Below are 15,952 nucleotides of genomic sequence, written 5' to 3' on the forward strand. Positions count from 1 at the left end.
AAACTAGTTTCTGTGATTATGTTCTCCCTTAAAATACAACGAAAATCAAAATTTAACAAGAACGATTAAATTCTCCCTCAGTATCACCCCCTCTGAAACTTTTATTAAAAATAAGATCAAGATTTTTATTGCTTGCTTGTTTGTTTGACGTCTCTTCGAGAAATTTTCACTCCTATTGAGACGTCACCAGCTTTAGGTGTAGTATCACAAATTCTGACCTATGCATAGCGCTCAGGGCCGTAACATTGGGGGGTTCTTTCTCGTACCAAAGCCTGCCGTGACCTCTACTTGTTTTTCATGTCATATCCGATAGACCCATCATTCCCACATCTAAATGCCGAGCGTTTGGGAAAGAAACAATCACTACATATGTTTTTATTGTCTTAGGTTTGACGCGGCCCTGGCACCTACATGTACTAAGCGGGACTTGAACTCACGACCTCCCGGTTATGAAGCGAACACTCGTATCACAGAGCTACCGCGACTGGTCAAGTTTTTATTGCAGGAGTCGAAGTCACAGGATCATTATAAAACGTAGCACTACAAGATAGGACTAACCACAAGGGGGAAGTTATAGCAGTCACAAAATATCAAAGCCTTCTCAGAAAGTTTGAAAGAATAGTGACCGCCGCGGTGGCGTTCGCCCTGCATGTGGAAGCCCAGCCGAGACAAACCCAAGTCGTTAAAACAGATAGCGACAGTTCCATCGCCAAACGCTCGGCATCAGGTGTGAATGTCACGGATGACCTTAAAAATGGTTGTCCCCTATCCCAGTAGGAGTGGCACGCTAAAGAACCCTCACTACTAAAAGACCGTAAGCGCCGAGCAAAGGCCTAAATTTGAAGCCCTTCACCGGTTTTGGTGACGTCTCCATATGAGTGCAAAATTCTCGAGAGAGACGTTAAGCAAGATACAATCAATCAATTGAAAGAATAATGCTGAAAGTTTTCAACGAGGTCAAAGGACAAAAGGTCATTAAGCATATCACGTGGAAGGCTCATCCACCAAAGTCCTTTATATATTTTAAAAGTTAAGAGAAAGACAACAGTTTTTTGACGAGAACATGAAAATATGTTGAACTTCATGATTAACTGGGGAAAAAAATTCATTATACAATTTTATTGATCAATGTAATTAGTATCCATTACATCATTCAATACTGATTTACTCTCTAACAATAAGTACAATAACCACTACATGCAATATGGACAAATTAATGAGATTTCTGAATTCATACAGCGAGACTGAATTCTAACATTGCACATGGTCCATTCTACATGTAATAACAGTCAAAATCATCAAAGTGTATCAAAACATTGCAGCTACTGCCAGACTGTTCTAGATCACTCCAATACACATCATTCTACTCCTGCACAACCACTACAGAAAAACATGGATACAACGGACCCAGCTATAACAAATCACTGCTTATATAGAAGTTATCTGAATTCATTTTGGTCATTCAAATGAAGAAAACCAGACATGTAGTAAACTGGATATAACGAAGCTGTCCCTCACAGTTTGCTATATCCTGACAATTCGTTATATCTCTAGGACTTCGTTATATCCAAGTTTGACTGTATTTGTTGAGGTTTTATCTCTTCTACAAGGAAAGGAACAAAAAACTTCAGTGGTGTTAACCTGCATATTCTATAAGCTTAAACTGTCCAACGACATACTACACACGGCTTATAGTACAAACCAATCGGATTAAAATCAGATCCTATGATCCGCTTACGTAGATTGCTTATATACCAGTATAGTGATCTACGCAAGCCGATCAGGGGATCTCCTTTTAATCAGATTGTAGTACAAACAGGAGGTGGACAGAAGGAATTCTATTTTATATTGGGAGGACATTTTTGAGTTCCACACAGAACCTGTGCATTAATGAACTCCAAATGTGATTGTTGTGTCAACTGAATTGTTTTTATCATATTTAAATCTCATTTTTAAAAATACTAAATTTCATCATCAATTCTGTGTAATTAGTAAATAATGTATTTTCAACTTGAAACCAATTGCATATGTTACATATATCTGTATTTTAAACATTACATTGTGAAATGGTCCCACAAACACTTTGCTGAAGTTATGGTATTGTTTTCTTTCAAGTTGGATTTTAATGAGCAATGATTGGTTACAATTATTCTGAAATGAAATTAAAATCCCTATTGAAGAATATCTAAATATTTGAGTTATAACAACTATGTGCAGTTTCTATTACATCAATCTTAATAAACATGAAAATTAGTCTGTCCTAGCATATGTTAAAGTCTAGTTTTTAAAAAAATAATCCAACTTCAGTCTTTATGCTTGCTATCGTATATCGGAGTCTGAGTGAAGGAATCAGGTTTGTCGACCTTGATAGACCTACATGTTGCAATAGGTTACAAAACAGACCAATGACACACACTGTATCGGTTAAATGTTCTGTAATACACAACATTCATAAAATCTGTATACACTGCATAATTATATACTGCACTTAACTCTTTCTGTTCATAAATTACATTGTAACTATTTGTTAAAAATTCTTCATACTATGGATAAAACTTGTACTGCGGAAAAAATACCCTCTCAAGTTTAAGAATGCATAAAATGGACATTTGGTTACATAAAAGTTTTCAAAATATGAAAATGAATATTATGCGGAAAAAGTAAAATACACAGCGACTTCTTTGTGAATCTAACACATTTCTAATAAGTCAGATACATACTGAATGCCTTACAATTCACGATTTTACACTGTATTAATACACATTGGAACAAGAGTCTTCCATTTTCTACATTTAAACAAAAATGTAGCAGTAAAATAAAAAATTTGGCAATTCTAATTTGTTATAAGCATTTTCCACACTTTGCTTGTATAGGTATGCAAATGTGGTTTTGTGCACAACAATTTTCTATGACTTTACTAAAACACACCACATGTGCCTCATTCATATAAAGGGTTCAATACCAAAACAAATCCTTTCTTCATTTGTATTAATTTCTAATCACATTCACTCAGAAAACCTGTAATCTGAATTGAATTCAATGCATTAAATAAAATAAATGTGCATTAATCAAATAACCATGTACCTAATTTGAATTTAATATTGATGAATGCGAAGTCAGAAAAATAACGAAAAAATAAAATTACTATTAAAAGGTGCATGGTTTTCTGGTATTACTTAAACTGACGTGAAATCAAAGAGAAAAATAATTGGACAATGCCATTTTGGGGCAAAATCACATTATTTTCCAATGATGGAAGAATTTCATTTAGTGTGCATTAGTTGCCGCAAGAACACAGTATTGATTTAATTTGCAGTAGTTTCATTCCCACATGATTAATTTAAAGGTAAACTTCAATACACATTGTGAAAGAGGCAATACATTAACACACACCAGAGTTTTGGACTACTCCCCCTCTCACAACCTTCCCCATTACCTAAGGGTTACAAACATTAACAACATGGCTCTTGATTTTAGTGGATTTTTCTGATTTTGTTTATTTTGTGAAAAAATATTGTATGTTCAAACCAGGTCAACCCAGGTGTCACATTCAATTTGCATAATAGTCAGGCATGGAAGAGTGCAAACAGATCTTTTCCTGAAGAAAATTATTCAAAAACTGATTCTGTGTTTCTTACAGTGGATAATTTATGCTTCAACTCTCAAGAGTTTGATTTTGAACAATCCAATCAGATTCTTTATAAAAATTTTGACAAGCATTGCTCTGAGTTAAGAAAAAAATATGGAAGAGGGAATCTAAACATTTGAGGGGAGTATAAACAAACTTCTGGATGATCTAGACTATCTAGTCAAAAGAAATTAGTATGTGAAATATGAAAGCCCTATTACCATTCATTCAAAAGTTATGGCCAAGGTAAAAGTTTTTAAAAAGTAGGTCAAGCCCAAAGGTAAAGGTCACACAGTCAAAAATTTTGGTACCAAAAAGAAAGGTCTTGTTACATGGAATACACATATGAGATATAAAATCCCTATCACTAGTTTATCCATTCAAGAGCTCTGGCCAAGGTTGAAGTTTCTGCAGACAAACAGACAAGACAGATACACATACCAAACACTATATGCCTTAAAATGTCAGATTTTGGGGTAAATAAAGTAGATAAGTCGATCTGAAGGGTCAGCAGAGGGTAAATGTAGTCCAAGACTCTAGTATGCCTGAATATATATATAGAATGGCTACAGGATTTTGCATACAGTAACCCATTTTAACTGAAATGTTGCACATACAAAAGAATAAACACTGTATATGTCTGGTAAATATATCGAATATAATTGCTTTTGTGAGATTTCTGTATTATACAAACACTCATATTAAAATAAAGTGTAACCTTACATTGGATATTGCACATTAGTAACTGAATAATTTGTTTTTTTTAATAAGACTAGACTGTTAGAACAAATATATTGATAATATAGCACCATTGAAAATTAAAAGATCTAAAATGACTAACATCTACATCAGTAAATGTGCTAAAAACATTGGGCTCTATATAACAGGTGATGCTAGAGGTAATCTACCGGTGAAAAATATCATTCATTGCAACAAATCGTAACAACATATTAAAAACAAATGGGAACACAGAATAACAAAAACAATAGGATTTTTGTTCACAGCAACAACTTGAGTTCCAGCACAGCTTGGAACATTGTAAAAAGTTTTAATTTACGATCTTTAGAAAACCACAGAAAGTAAGCCATATTTAATAACAATTGCAAAGAGGTCTTCTCTCTCTGAATTACAGTATTAATAAATTCCTAGAATTGCTGCACTAACATTACACCATAATAATAAACTATCATACCACACAAAACGAATTCAGTAGAACTGATTGTTCAGCAACATCTATTGATTAACATAAAACACCCTGTAGATAAAAAAGCATTGCGGGTATTACCAAATACAAAACTAACAACATACACAACAAAACAGACTGACAGCTGAAGTCTTTGTGATGCTTATTCTCTGGAAATTTTCCTCTCCTTTACAGTATAGTTGATTTTCAAAAATACTTAAAGGGGGTGGGGGTAAAAAAAAAAAGATTTGAGAGAACAACAGGTACAAATTGTAGAGGACCTACACGTACCAGTAATTTTATAAGAAAAAGTGACGCATTGATGATGCGAAGTAAAATAATGAAATGATATCAAATAATCCAAAGGTTCGATCTTTGAAAAATTAAAAATCCAAGCCCAGACATGTCAAAATCTGAAATATCAGCAAGTAAAGTTGCATGGTGCAAGTTAAAATATGTATCTCTCTAACTGAACCCTTTAGTATACATTTATATTCAGTCATGCACATTCAAGGTGACAATGACCTTTCTCGAGCACTCGACTAGATGATACTGCTGATTTGATCTTACATGAAATTTCAAACAATTTTTCAGACACACAAAACCATATTCACAGTACACATGTTCTTGAACATCTATACACTGTTAACAAATTGGCAAACCATGACTAAGGTGGTAAAACATTATGCCCTATCAAACATGATGGAAAAGAGATGCTCCTATCAAGATGAGACAGAGACACAGGAAGGGATTTCTACTGTCCAGGATTTCACATTTACTTCAGATGTTCACTATGCCCAGATCTGAAATGAAAAATAGAAGAAGTCAGTTCATTATGCACATGTACCTTGGCACAATTTGACAAACATATATTAATTCTTCTTTCTTTCTTTTTTTTTTTAAATTTACACTCTAGCAAAATGGCTTTTAATGAAATATTAGCATGTTTCAAGATAACAAAAAATCTGTCTTTATTTCAACCTAGAATATGAAGTTTCTGTTAGAAACACAAGCCTATGGTTCAAGTATTGCAGTCCTTTTTTAAAAGGACAGTAACTTAACTTGTTTCACAATATGTTTGTTCTTTAAAAAATTAGCACGGTGAAAAGTTATCTGCCTTTTGTTATTAAACCATTCACCAAATGTTTATCATATTCTTTTACAAGTCAATGATATGTGTGCAAAGCTTCTGGATGTTCTTGTGTTGATGTTAAATCTCTCAAAGTTATTCAATGCAAAGTGAATTCCCAATGCATGATGAATTCACAGACAAATTCCAAAATGGATTCATTCATATTTCAACATTTATATTCAATCAACCCCTCTAATTTCATTTCTTTTTCACTGCATATAAATCTAAAATAATTTTTCGATCACAAAATCAATATAGGGACACAGTCCCACAGCAATAATTATAGGTATAAGGAGCTTTTCTATGATCTGTGTCTATATCTGACCTTTAGCGTGTAGTCCCAGCTACCAGTACAAAGGGCCGTCCCGTCCGGTGAAACACCCAGGCAACTGACGCGATTCTCATGGGCGTACAATATAGACACTCGGTGACCTTTCAGAACATCCCAGATGTTAACAGTATAGTCATTGTATCCACCAAACAGAAGGCGACCTGCAAACAGATATGTGTACCCGTGATTATCACAACAAATAATTCATGCACCTTATAACAGGTATTTTCTGCGGGTTGAGTTTTGCAATCTGACCCCTAAAAGATATCAAAATATATTCTGTGTTTTTAATTTCTGCGGCTGCATTATACATATCTATACCTATATGAATCAATATATATTTTTTGCGAATCTAATTTTTGCGGATTTTACTCATCCGCTAAATTCCTCAATAAATGGACAACTGCAGAAAATACCCGTTAATATATGGTACATAAAGATCTGATCTTTTAGTGGAAATATTGAACTTTACGAAGCTGCTTACTAGAATGCAGAAATTATCCCAAATTTTCACAGTTTTTATATCCCTGTTATTATAACCTAGACATTTACTGGTATTCTGATAAAACATATTTCTACATATAGAGTTATCACTAAATAACTTGTACATAAAAGCTGTACCAAACACAGTCTAAGGATTTATCATGGACTTGTGTAAATATATCACAGAGTTTACACCTACCAATGATATAAGTCCCTATATCTATAACATAGATCTCAATAAATTTGAAAAAAAAAAAAACAACCCAAAAACCCCCCAGAATTATTGTATATACATGTACCAATATTAATAAAGGAAACATCACCGTGTTGACATTGAGGAACTTGTACATACCCCAGATAGAAAAGTCCAGACTTATCCTTGACTTGTAAATACCACTGATAGAGAAGTCCAGACTTACCCCTGACTTGTAGGCTACATGCCACTGATGGAGAAGTCCAGACTTACCCTTGACTTGTATATACAACAAATAGAAAAGTCCAGACTTATCCTTGACTTGTACATACCACTGATAGAAAAGTCCACAGAATTGCAGCCAAAGATCAGGCTATCTTTCTTGTAGCAATTAACCTCTCTGTCAGCTCGTAGGTCAAACAACCTGCACTGTAAACAAAGAAATGACACTGTAAACAGAAAACTGACACTGTAAACAAAGAAATGAAAACAAAGGTCTGACACTGTAAACAAAGATCTGATACTGTAAACAAAGGTCTGACACTGCAAACAAAGGTCAAACAATGCAAGCAAAGGTCTGACACTGCAAACAAAGGTCTGACACTGCAAACAAAGGTCTGACACTGTAAACAAAGGTCTGATACTGTAAACAAAGGCCTGACACTGTAAACAAAGATGAAACAATACAAACAAAGGTCTGACACTGTAAACACAAGTCTGACACTGTCAACAAAGGTCTGACACTGTAAACAAAGGTCTGATACTGTAAACAAAGGCCTGACACTGTAAACAAAGGTCAAACAATGCAAACAAAGGTCTGACACTGCAAACAAAGGTCTGACACTGCAAACAAAGGCCTGACACTGTAAGCAAAGGTCTGATACTGTAAATACAGGTCTGACACTGTAAACAAAGATCTGACAGTGTAAACAAAGGCCTGACACTGTAAGCAAAGGTCTGATACTGTAAATACAGGTCTGAAACTGTAAACAAAGATCTGACAGTGTAAACAAAGGTCTGCCACAGTAAACAAAGGTCTGATACTGTGAACAAACGTCAAAAAATGCAAAGAAAGGTCTGACACTGTAAACAAAGGTCTGACACTGTAAACAAAGGTCTGCCACTGTAAACAAAGGTCTGATACTGTAAACAAAGGTCTGCCACTGTAAACAAAGGTCAAACAATGCAAACAAAGGTCTGATACTGTAAACAAAGGTCTGATAATAAGTTTCTCATTTACTGCACTTTTGTTTGACCTCATAATCAATATGTGAAGAATTATTATTTGACCACTGCTTGTTCAGGTCATGTCTAGTAATAATGTTTTAAGCTCTTCATACACTGACCATGAGAGGCTTGAGCCACAGTGGGAAAGACTTTTATAACCAAGTAACGATCGTGAGAGACTTAAACAGAAACAATTATCCACTACATAGTGTTATAAACGAATAATGATCGTGAGAGGTTTAAACCGAAACAATTATCCACTACATAGTGTTATAAATGAATAACGATCATGAGAGACTTAAACAGAAACAATTAATCTCTACATAGTGTTATAAACGAATAACGATCGTGAGAGGTTTAAACAGAAACAATTATCCACTACATAGTGTTATAAACGAATAACGATCGTGAGAGGTTTAAACAGAAACAATTAACCACTACATAGTGTTATAAATGAATAACGATTGTGAGAGGTTTAAACCGAAACAATTATCCACTACATAGTGTTATAAACGAATAATGATCGTGAGAGATTTAAACAGAAACAATTAATCTCTAAATAGTGTTATAAACGAATAACGATCGTGAGAGACTTAAACAGAAACAATTAATCTCTACATAGTGTTATAAACGAATAACGATCGTGAGAGACTTAAACAGAAACAATTATCCACTACATAGTGTTATAAATGAATAACGATCGTGAGAGACTTAAACAGAAACAATTATCCACTACATAGTGTTATAAATGAATAACGATCGTGAGAGACTTAAACAGAAACAATTATCCACTACATAGTGTTATAAATGAATAACAATCGTGAGAGACTTAAACAGAAACAATTATCCACTACATAGTGTTATAAATGAATAACGATCGTGAGAGGTTTAAACAGAAACAATTAACCACTACATAGTGTTATAAATGAATAACGATTGTGAGAGACTTAAACAGAAACAATTATCCACTACATAGTGTTATAAACGAATAACGATCGTGAGAGGTTTAAACAGAAACAATTATCCACTACATAGTGTTATAAATGAATAACGATCGTGAGAGACTTAAACAGAAACAATTAATCTCTACATAGTGTTATAAACGAATAACGATCGTGAGAGACTTAAACAGAAACAATTATCCACTACATAGTGTTATAAATGAATAACGATCGTGAGAGACTTAAACAGAAACAATTATCCACTACATAGTGTTATAAATGAATAACGATCGTGAGAGACTTAAACAGAAACAATTATCCACTACATAGTGTTATAAATGAATAACGATCGTGAGAGACTTAAACAGAAACAATTATCCACTACATAGTGTTATAAATGAATAACGATCGTGAGAGACTTAAACAGAAACAATTATCCACTACATAGTATTATAAACGAATAATGATCGTGAGAGACTTAAACAGAAACAATTAATCTCTACATAGTGTTATAAACGAATAACGATCGTGAGAGACTTAAACAGAAACAATTATCCACTACATAGTGTTATAAATGAATAACGATCGTGAGAGGTTTAAACAGAAACAATTAACCACTACATAGTGTTATAAATGAATAACGATTGTGAGAGACTTAAACAGAAACAATTATCCACTACACAGTGTTATAAACGAATAACGATCGTGAGAGGTTTAAACAGAAACAATTATCCACTACATAGTGTTATAAATGAATAACGATCGTGAGAGACTTAAACAGAAACAATTAATCTCTACATAGTGTTATAAACGAATAACGATCGTGAGAGACTTAAACAGAAACAATTATCCACTACATAGTGTTATAAACGAATAACGATCGTGAGAGGTTTAAACAGAAACAATTATCCACTACATAGTGTTATAAATGAATAACGATCGTGAGAGACTTAAACAGAAACAATTATCCACTACATAGTGTTATAAATGAATAACGATCGTGAGAGGTTTAACCACTACATAGTGTTATGTGAGGTAATTTATCTGCTTGACGTCAGTTCCCACTCTTCACTTGGTGTGACTGACCCCATAAATTGAAATAAGTCAACTGATATCTTTAGTAAAGTGAAGTCCTGATTGTACCAAACTTAAGTTTAAAATTTTTTGTTTTGTGTCACTTGAATGCCAAAGACAATGCAATCATGTTAATAATACAATATATTCTACTCATAGTAAGTCAGTATTCATATTTTCCACAGCATTAGTATATTTTATCATATCATGAAGTCAACATAGCATTACGATCAGTGTATATTTATAGTTGCTAATATCACATGACACAGACGCGGTGCTACATTGTAAATCATGATAGCGCACTAAATCCACCATGACCCGAAATTGTGTAATATTCTAAATACATGTACAACGAAGTGCACATATAGAACATGTACTTCTCATAAACTACCCAATCAAAAATGTGTGTAACTGCACATACAGTTTATACGTAAATAATCCCATCGAATACTAAAAGATATTTCTTTAAAAGCTAATTATTGTAATTAGCACAACGTTCAAACATACAGTAGCGTCATCAGATCCAGTAGCTAAGGCATCCCCACTGGGATAGAACCTGACGCTGTTGATGTCCGAGTCGTGACCTTCAAACATCTGCACACACTCTCCAGTCCTCATATCCCACACGTTGGCAACCTTATCACAACCCTGTTAACAAAAAACACATCATCAACAATCATCCTAATCACAACCCTGTTAACAAAAAACACATCATCAACAATCATCCTAATCACAACCCTGTTAACAAAAAACACATCATCAACAATCATCCTAATCACAACCCTGTTAACAAAAAACACATCATCAACAATCATCCTAATCACAACCCTGTTAACAAAAATACACATCATCAACAACCATCCTAATCACAACCCTGTTAACAAAAATACACATCATCAACAACCACCCTAATCACAACCCTGTTAACAAAAAACACATCCATCCTAATCACAACCCTGTTAACAAAAATACACATCATCAACAACCATCCTAATCACAACCCTGTTAACAAAAAACACATCCATCCTAATCACAACCCTGTTAACAAAAAACACATCCATCCTAATCACAACCCTGTTAACAAAAATACACATCATCAACAACCATCCTAATCACAACCCTGTTAACAAAAAACACATCCATCCTAATCACAACCCTGTTAACAAAAAACACATCCATCCTAATCACAACCCTGTTAACAAAAATACACATCATCAACAACCATCCTAATCACAACCCTGTTAACAAAAAACACATCATCAACAATCATCCTAATCACAACCCTGTTAACAAAAATACACATCAACAACCATCCTAATCACAACCCTGTTAACAAAAAACACATCATCAACAACCATCCTAATCACAACCCTGTTAACAAAAATACACATCAACAACCATCCTAATCACAACCCTGTTAACAAAAAACACATCATCAACAACCATCCTAATCACAACCCTGTTAACAAAAATACACATCATCAACAACCATCCTAATCACAACCCTGTTAACAAAAATACACATCATCAACAACCATCCTAATCACAACCCTGTTAACAAAAATACACATCATCAACAACCATCCTAATCACAACCCTGTTAACAAAAATACACATCATCAACAACCACCCTAATCACAACCCTGTTAACAAAAATACACATCATCAACAACCATCCTAATCACAACCCTGTTAACAAAAATACACATCATCAACAACCATCGTTATACAAAACATACACATTGTTCACAAAATACACCTCATCAATAACAATCATTATACAAAACAGACGAAATGATTCCTTAAAGGGGCATGAGCTGTGAAAGTGGTGACAACCATTTAAAAAAAAATATCTCTAAATGGCAAAGGATTACATATCAATGACTAATGAAAACATCCATTTTGCATAAAAACAAGAGAAATCAAATAAAACTACGTTAGATAACTGCTTTAAGTGTAAAGAAATATATATGGAAGAATTATTGTCTTGCAAGACAATAATGATTTAATCACCAAAATAACATAGTCATGTGTCTGCTTTCAGGTTAAAAAGTGTTTGCAATATTTAAATACTGGTGTTATTACTGAAATGTATAATACAGAGCAATTTTCATTGAATTGAATTTGTGGTGACAAAATGACAGCTATTGTCCCTTTAAGCTGTCACTGAAGAGAGAGAAGAACAAAGCATACCCCGGACACAAACATGTTTCCTGTCTCTGATGGGGAGAGGTCAATGCTCATGACATCACCAGCGTGTCCATGGAAACTCTGTATCAACTGACCACTCTCCACGTCCCATAATGCACATGTGCTGTCACCACTCCCAGTTAAAATCTGTCATGAATGAAAAAAATTGGTTATATACATTGTACATGTTTTCGTACACAAATCTAAAATATCTGTTTTTGTTGCTTGGTTATAAAATGAGTATACTGATCTACAGGAAATAATTCCCAGAAAAATATTCTTGTAAATGTGTACTACTTAGTAAATGTATAAGTTACTTTATGCGAAAATGTATCTTTCTATGACCACAGTACCAAAAACAGGTTTGAAATACTCGATAACCTGTTTGACTAATTATGCCTATTTTCCCAATTACCCGTTTGTCCGATTTCCTATTTGTCTGCATACTTATTTGTCTGATTACTAGTTTGTCTGATTGTGTGATTACTAGTTTGTCTGATTACTAGTTTGTGTGATTACTAGTTTGTCTGATTGTGTGATTACTAGTTTGTGTGATTGTCTGATTACTAGTTTGTGTGATTACTAGTTTGTGTGATTACTAGTTTGTCTGATTGTGTGATTACTAGTTTGTCTGATTGTCTGATTTCTAGTTTGTATGTTTACCTGATTGTCCGATTACTAGTTTGTATGTTGACCTGTTTGTGTGATTACTAGTTTGTCTGATTGTGTGATTACTAGTTTGTGTGATTACTAGTTTGTCTGATTGTGTGATTACTAGTTTGTCTGATTGTGTGATTACTAGTTTGTGTGATTACTAGTTTGTGTGATTGTGTGATTACTAGTTTGTGTGATTACTAGTTTGTGTGATTACTAGTTTGTCTGATTGTGTGATTACTAGTTTGTGTGATTGTGTGATTACTAGTTTGTCTGATTGTGTGATTACTAGTTTGTCTGATTGTGTGATTACTAGTTTGTCTGATTGTGTGATTACTAGTTTGTCTGATTGTGTGATTACTAGTTTGTCTGATTGTGTGATTAGAAGTTTGTCTGATAGTGTGATTACTAGTTTGTCTGATAGTGTGATTACTAGTTTGTCTGATAGTGTGATTACTAGTTTGTCTGATTGTGTGATTACAAGTTTGTCTGATGGTGTGATTACTAGTTTGTCTGATAGTGTGATTACTAGTTTGTCTTATTGTGTGATTACTAGTTTGTCTGATTGTGTGATTACTAGTTTGTACGATTTCCTATTTGTCTGCATACTTATTTGTCTGATTACTAGTTTGTCTGATTGTGTGATTACTAGTTTGTCTGATGGTGTGATTACTAGTTTGTCTGATTACTAGTTTGTCTGATTGTGTGATTACTAGTTTGTCTGATTGTGTGATTACTAGTTTGTCCGATTACTAGTTTGTATGTTGACCTGTTTGTGTGATTACTAGTTTGTATGTTGACCTGTTTGTCCGATTACTAGTTTGTATGTTGACCTGTTTGTGTGATTACTAGTTTGTATGTTGACCTGTTTGTGTGATTACTAGTTTGTATGTTGACCTGTTTGTGTGATTACTAGTTTGTATGTTGACCTGTTTGTCTGATTACTAGTTTGTATGTTTACCTGTTTGTCTGATTACTAGTTTGTCTGTTTGTGTGATTACTAGTTTGTATGTTGACCTGTTTGTGTGATTACTAGTTTGTATGTTGACCTGTTTGTCTGATTACTAGTTTGTATGTTTACCTGTTTGTCTGAGGTGGTGAATGTACAACAGGACAGGTAACTGGTGTGGGTAGCCACTGCCCGCTTTTTGGAGGCTGGGTCATCATCCATACTCAGTGGATAAATGGTACATTTGTTATCTAAACCTCTGTAATGAAAGATTTATAAACTGCTATCAGCATCATCTAGTGTAATCATGTACCTTATACTACCTAATATCTTATTGCACAAAACACGATTATAATTCAACAAGCTCAAATTTGAAAAAAATGCAATATCCAGAACTATGAAAGCAAAATGTAGCAATTGTTACAAATGGACCACATTAATGATTTATACTAGGCCTATGTCACGATTACCAAAGGAATCTGTACCAATGACAATCAATTTTTCTTTCATGTAAAATTCCAGTATGTGTGTAACAGAGACCCTTTTATGCCTCTGCCGAGAATCAAACCCGAAACCTCCGACACAACAGTAAAGTGCTCTACAGATCGAGCTAAAGAGTTAACGTACTAGCCAGAGTTATAGTAGGAAGACCGTGTGTCTAACACTACCACAATGTAACCCTCCAGAGAGAGAGAGAGGAGTCCCGACTCTCCCAGAGTGACAACACCTGTGGGGCTCTGGGAACAATCACTCTTACCCGCCAGAGATTACCCGGGTCCCAACATGGGCACCAAATGTAACAGACACTGGTTTATGCCTCTGGAGAATTGGACCCGGGACCTCTGATACAACAGCCCAGTGCTCTCCTAATTAAGTTAAAGGGTTAACCACTAGCCGGAGCTAGTAGGAAAACCATGTATCTAACACAACCACATGTGTTAAAGTAAAAAATATCCCTTGTATTGCACAACTATTATCTTTCACCAAGTTCACCTGCGACTATAGACATTTTGTTGTCTGAACATTACATTACAGACATGAATTTACCTCAACCAATACAATCGTCACTGTAACTCAAAACATACAAAAAACCACTGATGTGAAGTTGCCAAACTCTGAAATACTGTATGACTAGTGCGCAAGATGATATGCACCTCACAACCAAACCTACATAAAGTGTACGTTCAAATCAGAAGTTTAGTTGGAGTGAGTTGTAAATATTGTTGCAGTTCATATTCACCAAAGTATATATTGATTCACATAGAAGGCTAATTATGTTCAAATTCTTTCATTGCTGCAAGGTAGAATTTGATATCATAAATTCTGATGCCTAAACAGTCGATTAGTAGTTAACAAAGTCTATTTTATTTCTCCTCTTAATTCCAAAGTAAATTTCAGAAATAGGAGACACAATTTTATTTCATAACATTTGATAAACCATGACAGAAACATTACCAATTGGTCTCAGATGCGTTTTTTTAAAATCCTGTTTGTTTTCTAGTATCATACCAGACATGTGGTCACTTACTTTGAAAAGTAAGTGATTAAATTACAATTACTTTGAAATGTCATGGTTACAATTACTTTTTCCTAAGTAATCATGATCACATTTGATTACTTTATCAAGAAATGTTTTGATGAAGTGCACAACTGTTTATTAATAGGAACATACATGTAATACATTGAGAATTTAAGAAAATGCATAACCTGGGGGTAGTAATATACTATTTCAGTACCTTGAACATTTTTTTTTCAGTGAAGGAGGGATATTGGTTCAGATTTTATTTATATAAAGATTGACCAATGAACTTGTCTTAAAAAACTTAAGAAAGATTGACAATGCTCAGAATATTTGATAATCATAATTTAAAAAAAAAAAAATATCATTGATTACAGTCAAATTCCTAGCTGTAATTGATCACATTGCACATCAAATTACAAATAATAAGATTTTTCATGATTATATA

General features: G+C 34.0%; 1 protein-coding gene across 1 annotated transcript in view; it reads right to left on the minus strand.

The window, feature by feature from the left end:
- Nucleotides 1-1,104: 1,104 nt before the first annotated feature.
- Nucleotides 1,105-15,952, minus strand: part of LOC125651850 (guanine nucleotide-binding protein subunit beta-5a-like) — a 34,149-nt gene continuing 19,301 nt past the window's right edge. Inside the window, exons 5-10 of the mRNA XM_056165667.1 lie at nt 14,118-14,244; nt 12,386-12,529; nt 10,700-10,840; nt 7,283-7,379; nt 6,269-6,435; nt 1,105-5,614 (exon numbers count right to left, since the gene is read on the minus strand). Coding sequence (XP_056021642.1) covers nt 5,603-5,614; nt 6,269-6,435; nt 7,283-7,379; nt 10,700-10,840; nt 12,386-12,529; nt 14,118-14,244 — 688 coding nt within the window. The 3' untranslated portion in view covers nt 1,105-5,602. The remainder of the gene's footprint in view (nt 5,615-6,268; nt 6,436-7,282; nt 7,380-10,699; nt 10,841-12,385; nt 12,530-14,117; nt 14,245-15,952) is intronic.

The sequence above is a fragment of the Ostrea edulis genome, chromosome 5 (genome assembly GCF_947568905.1).
Source record: "Ostrea edulis chromosome 5, xbOstEdul1.1, whole genome shotgun sequence".
NCBI classification, from domain to species: Eukaryota; Metazoa; Mollusca; class Bivalvia; order Ostreida; family Ostreidae; genus Ostrea; species Ostrea edulis.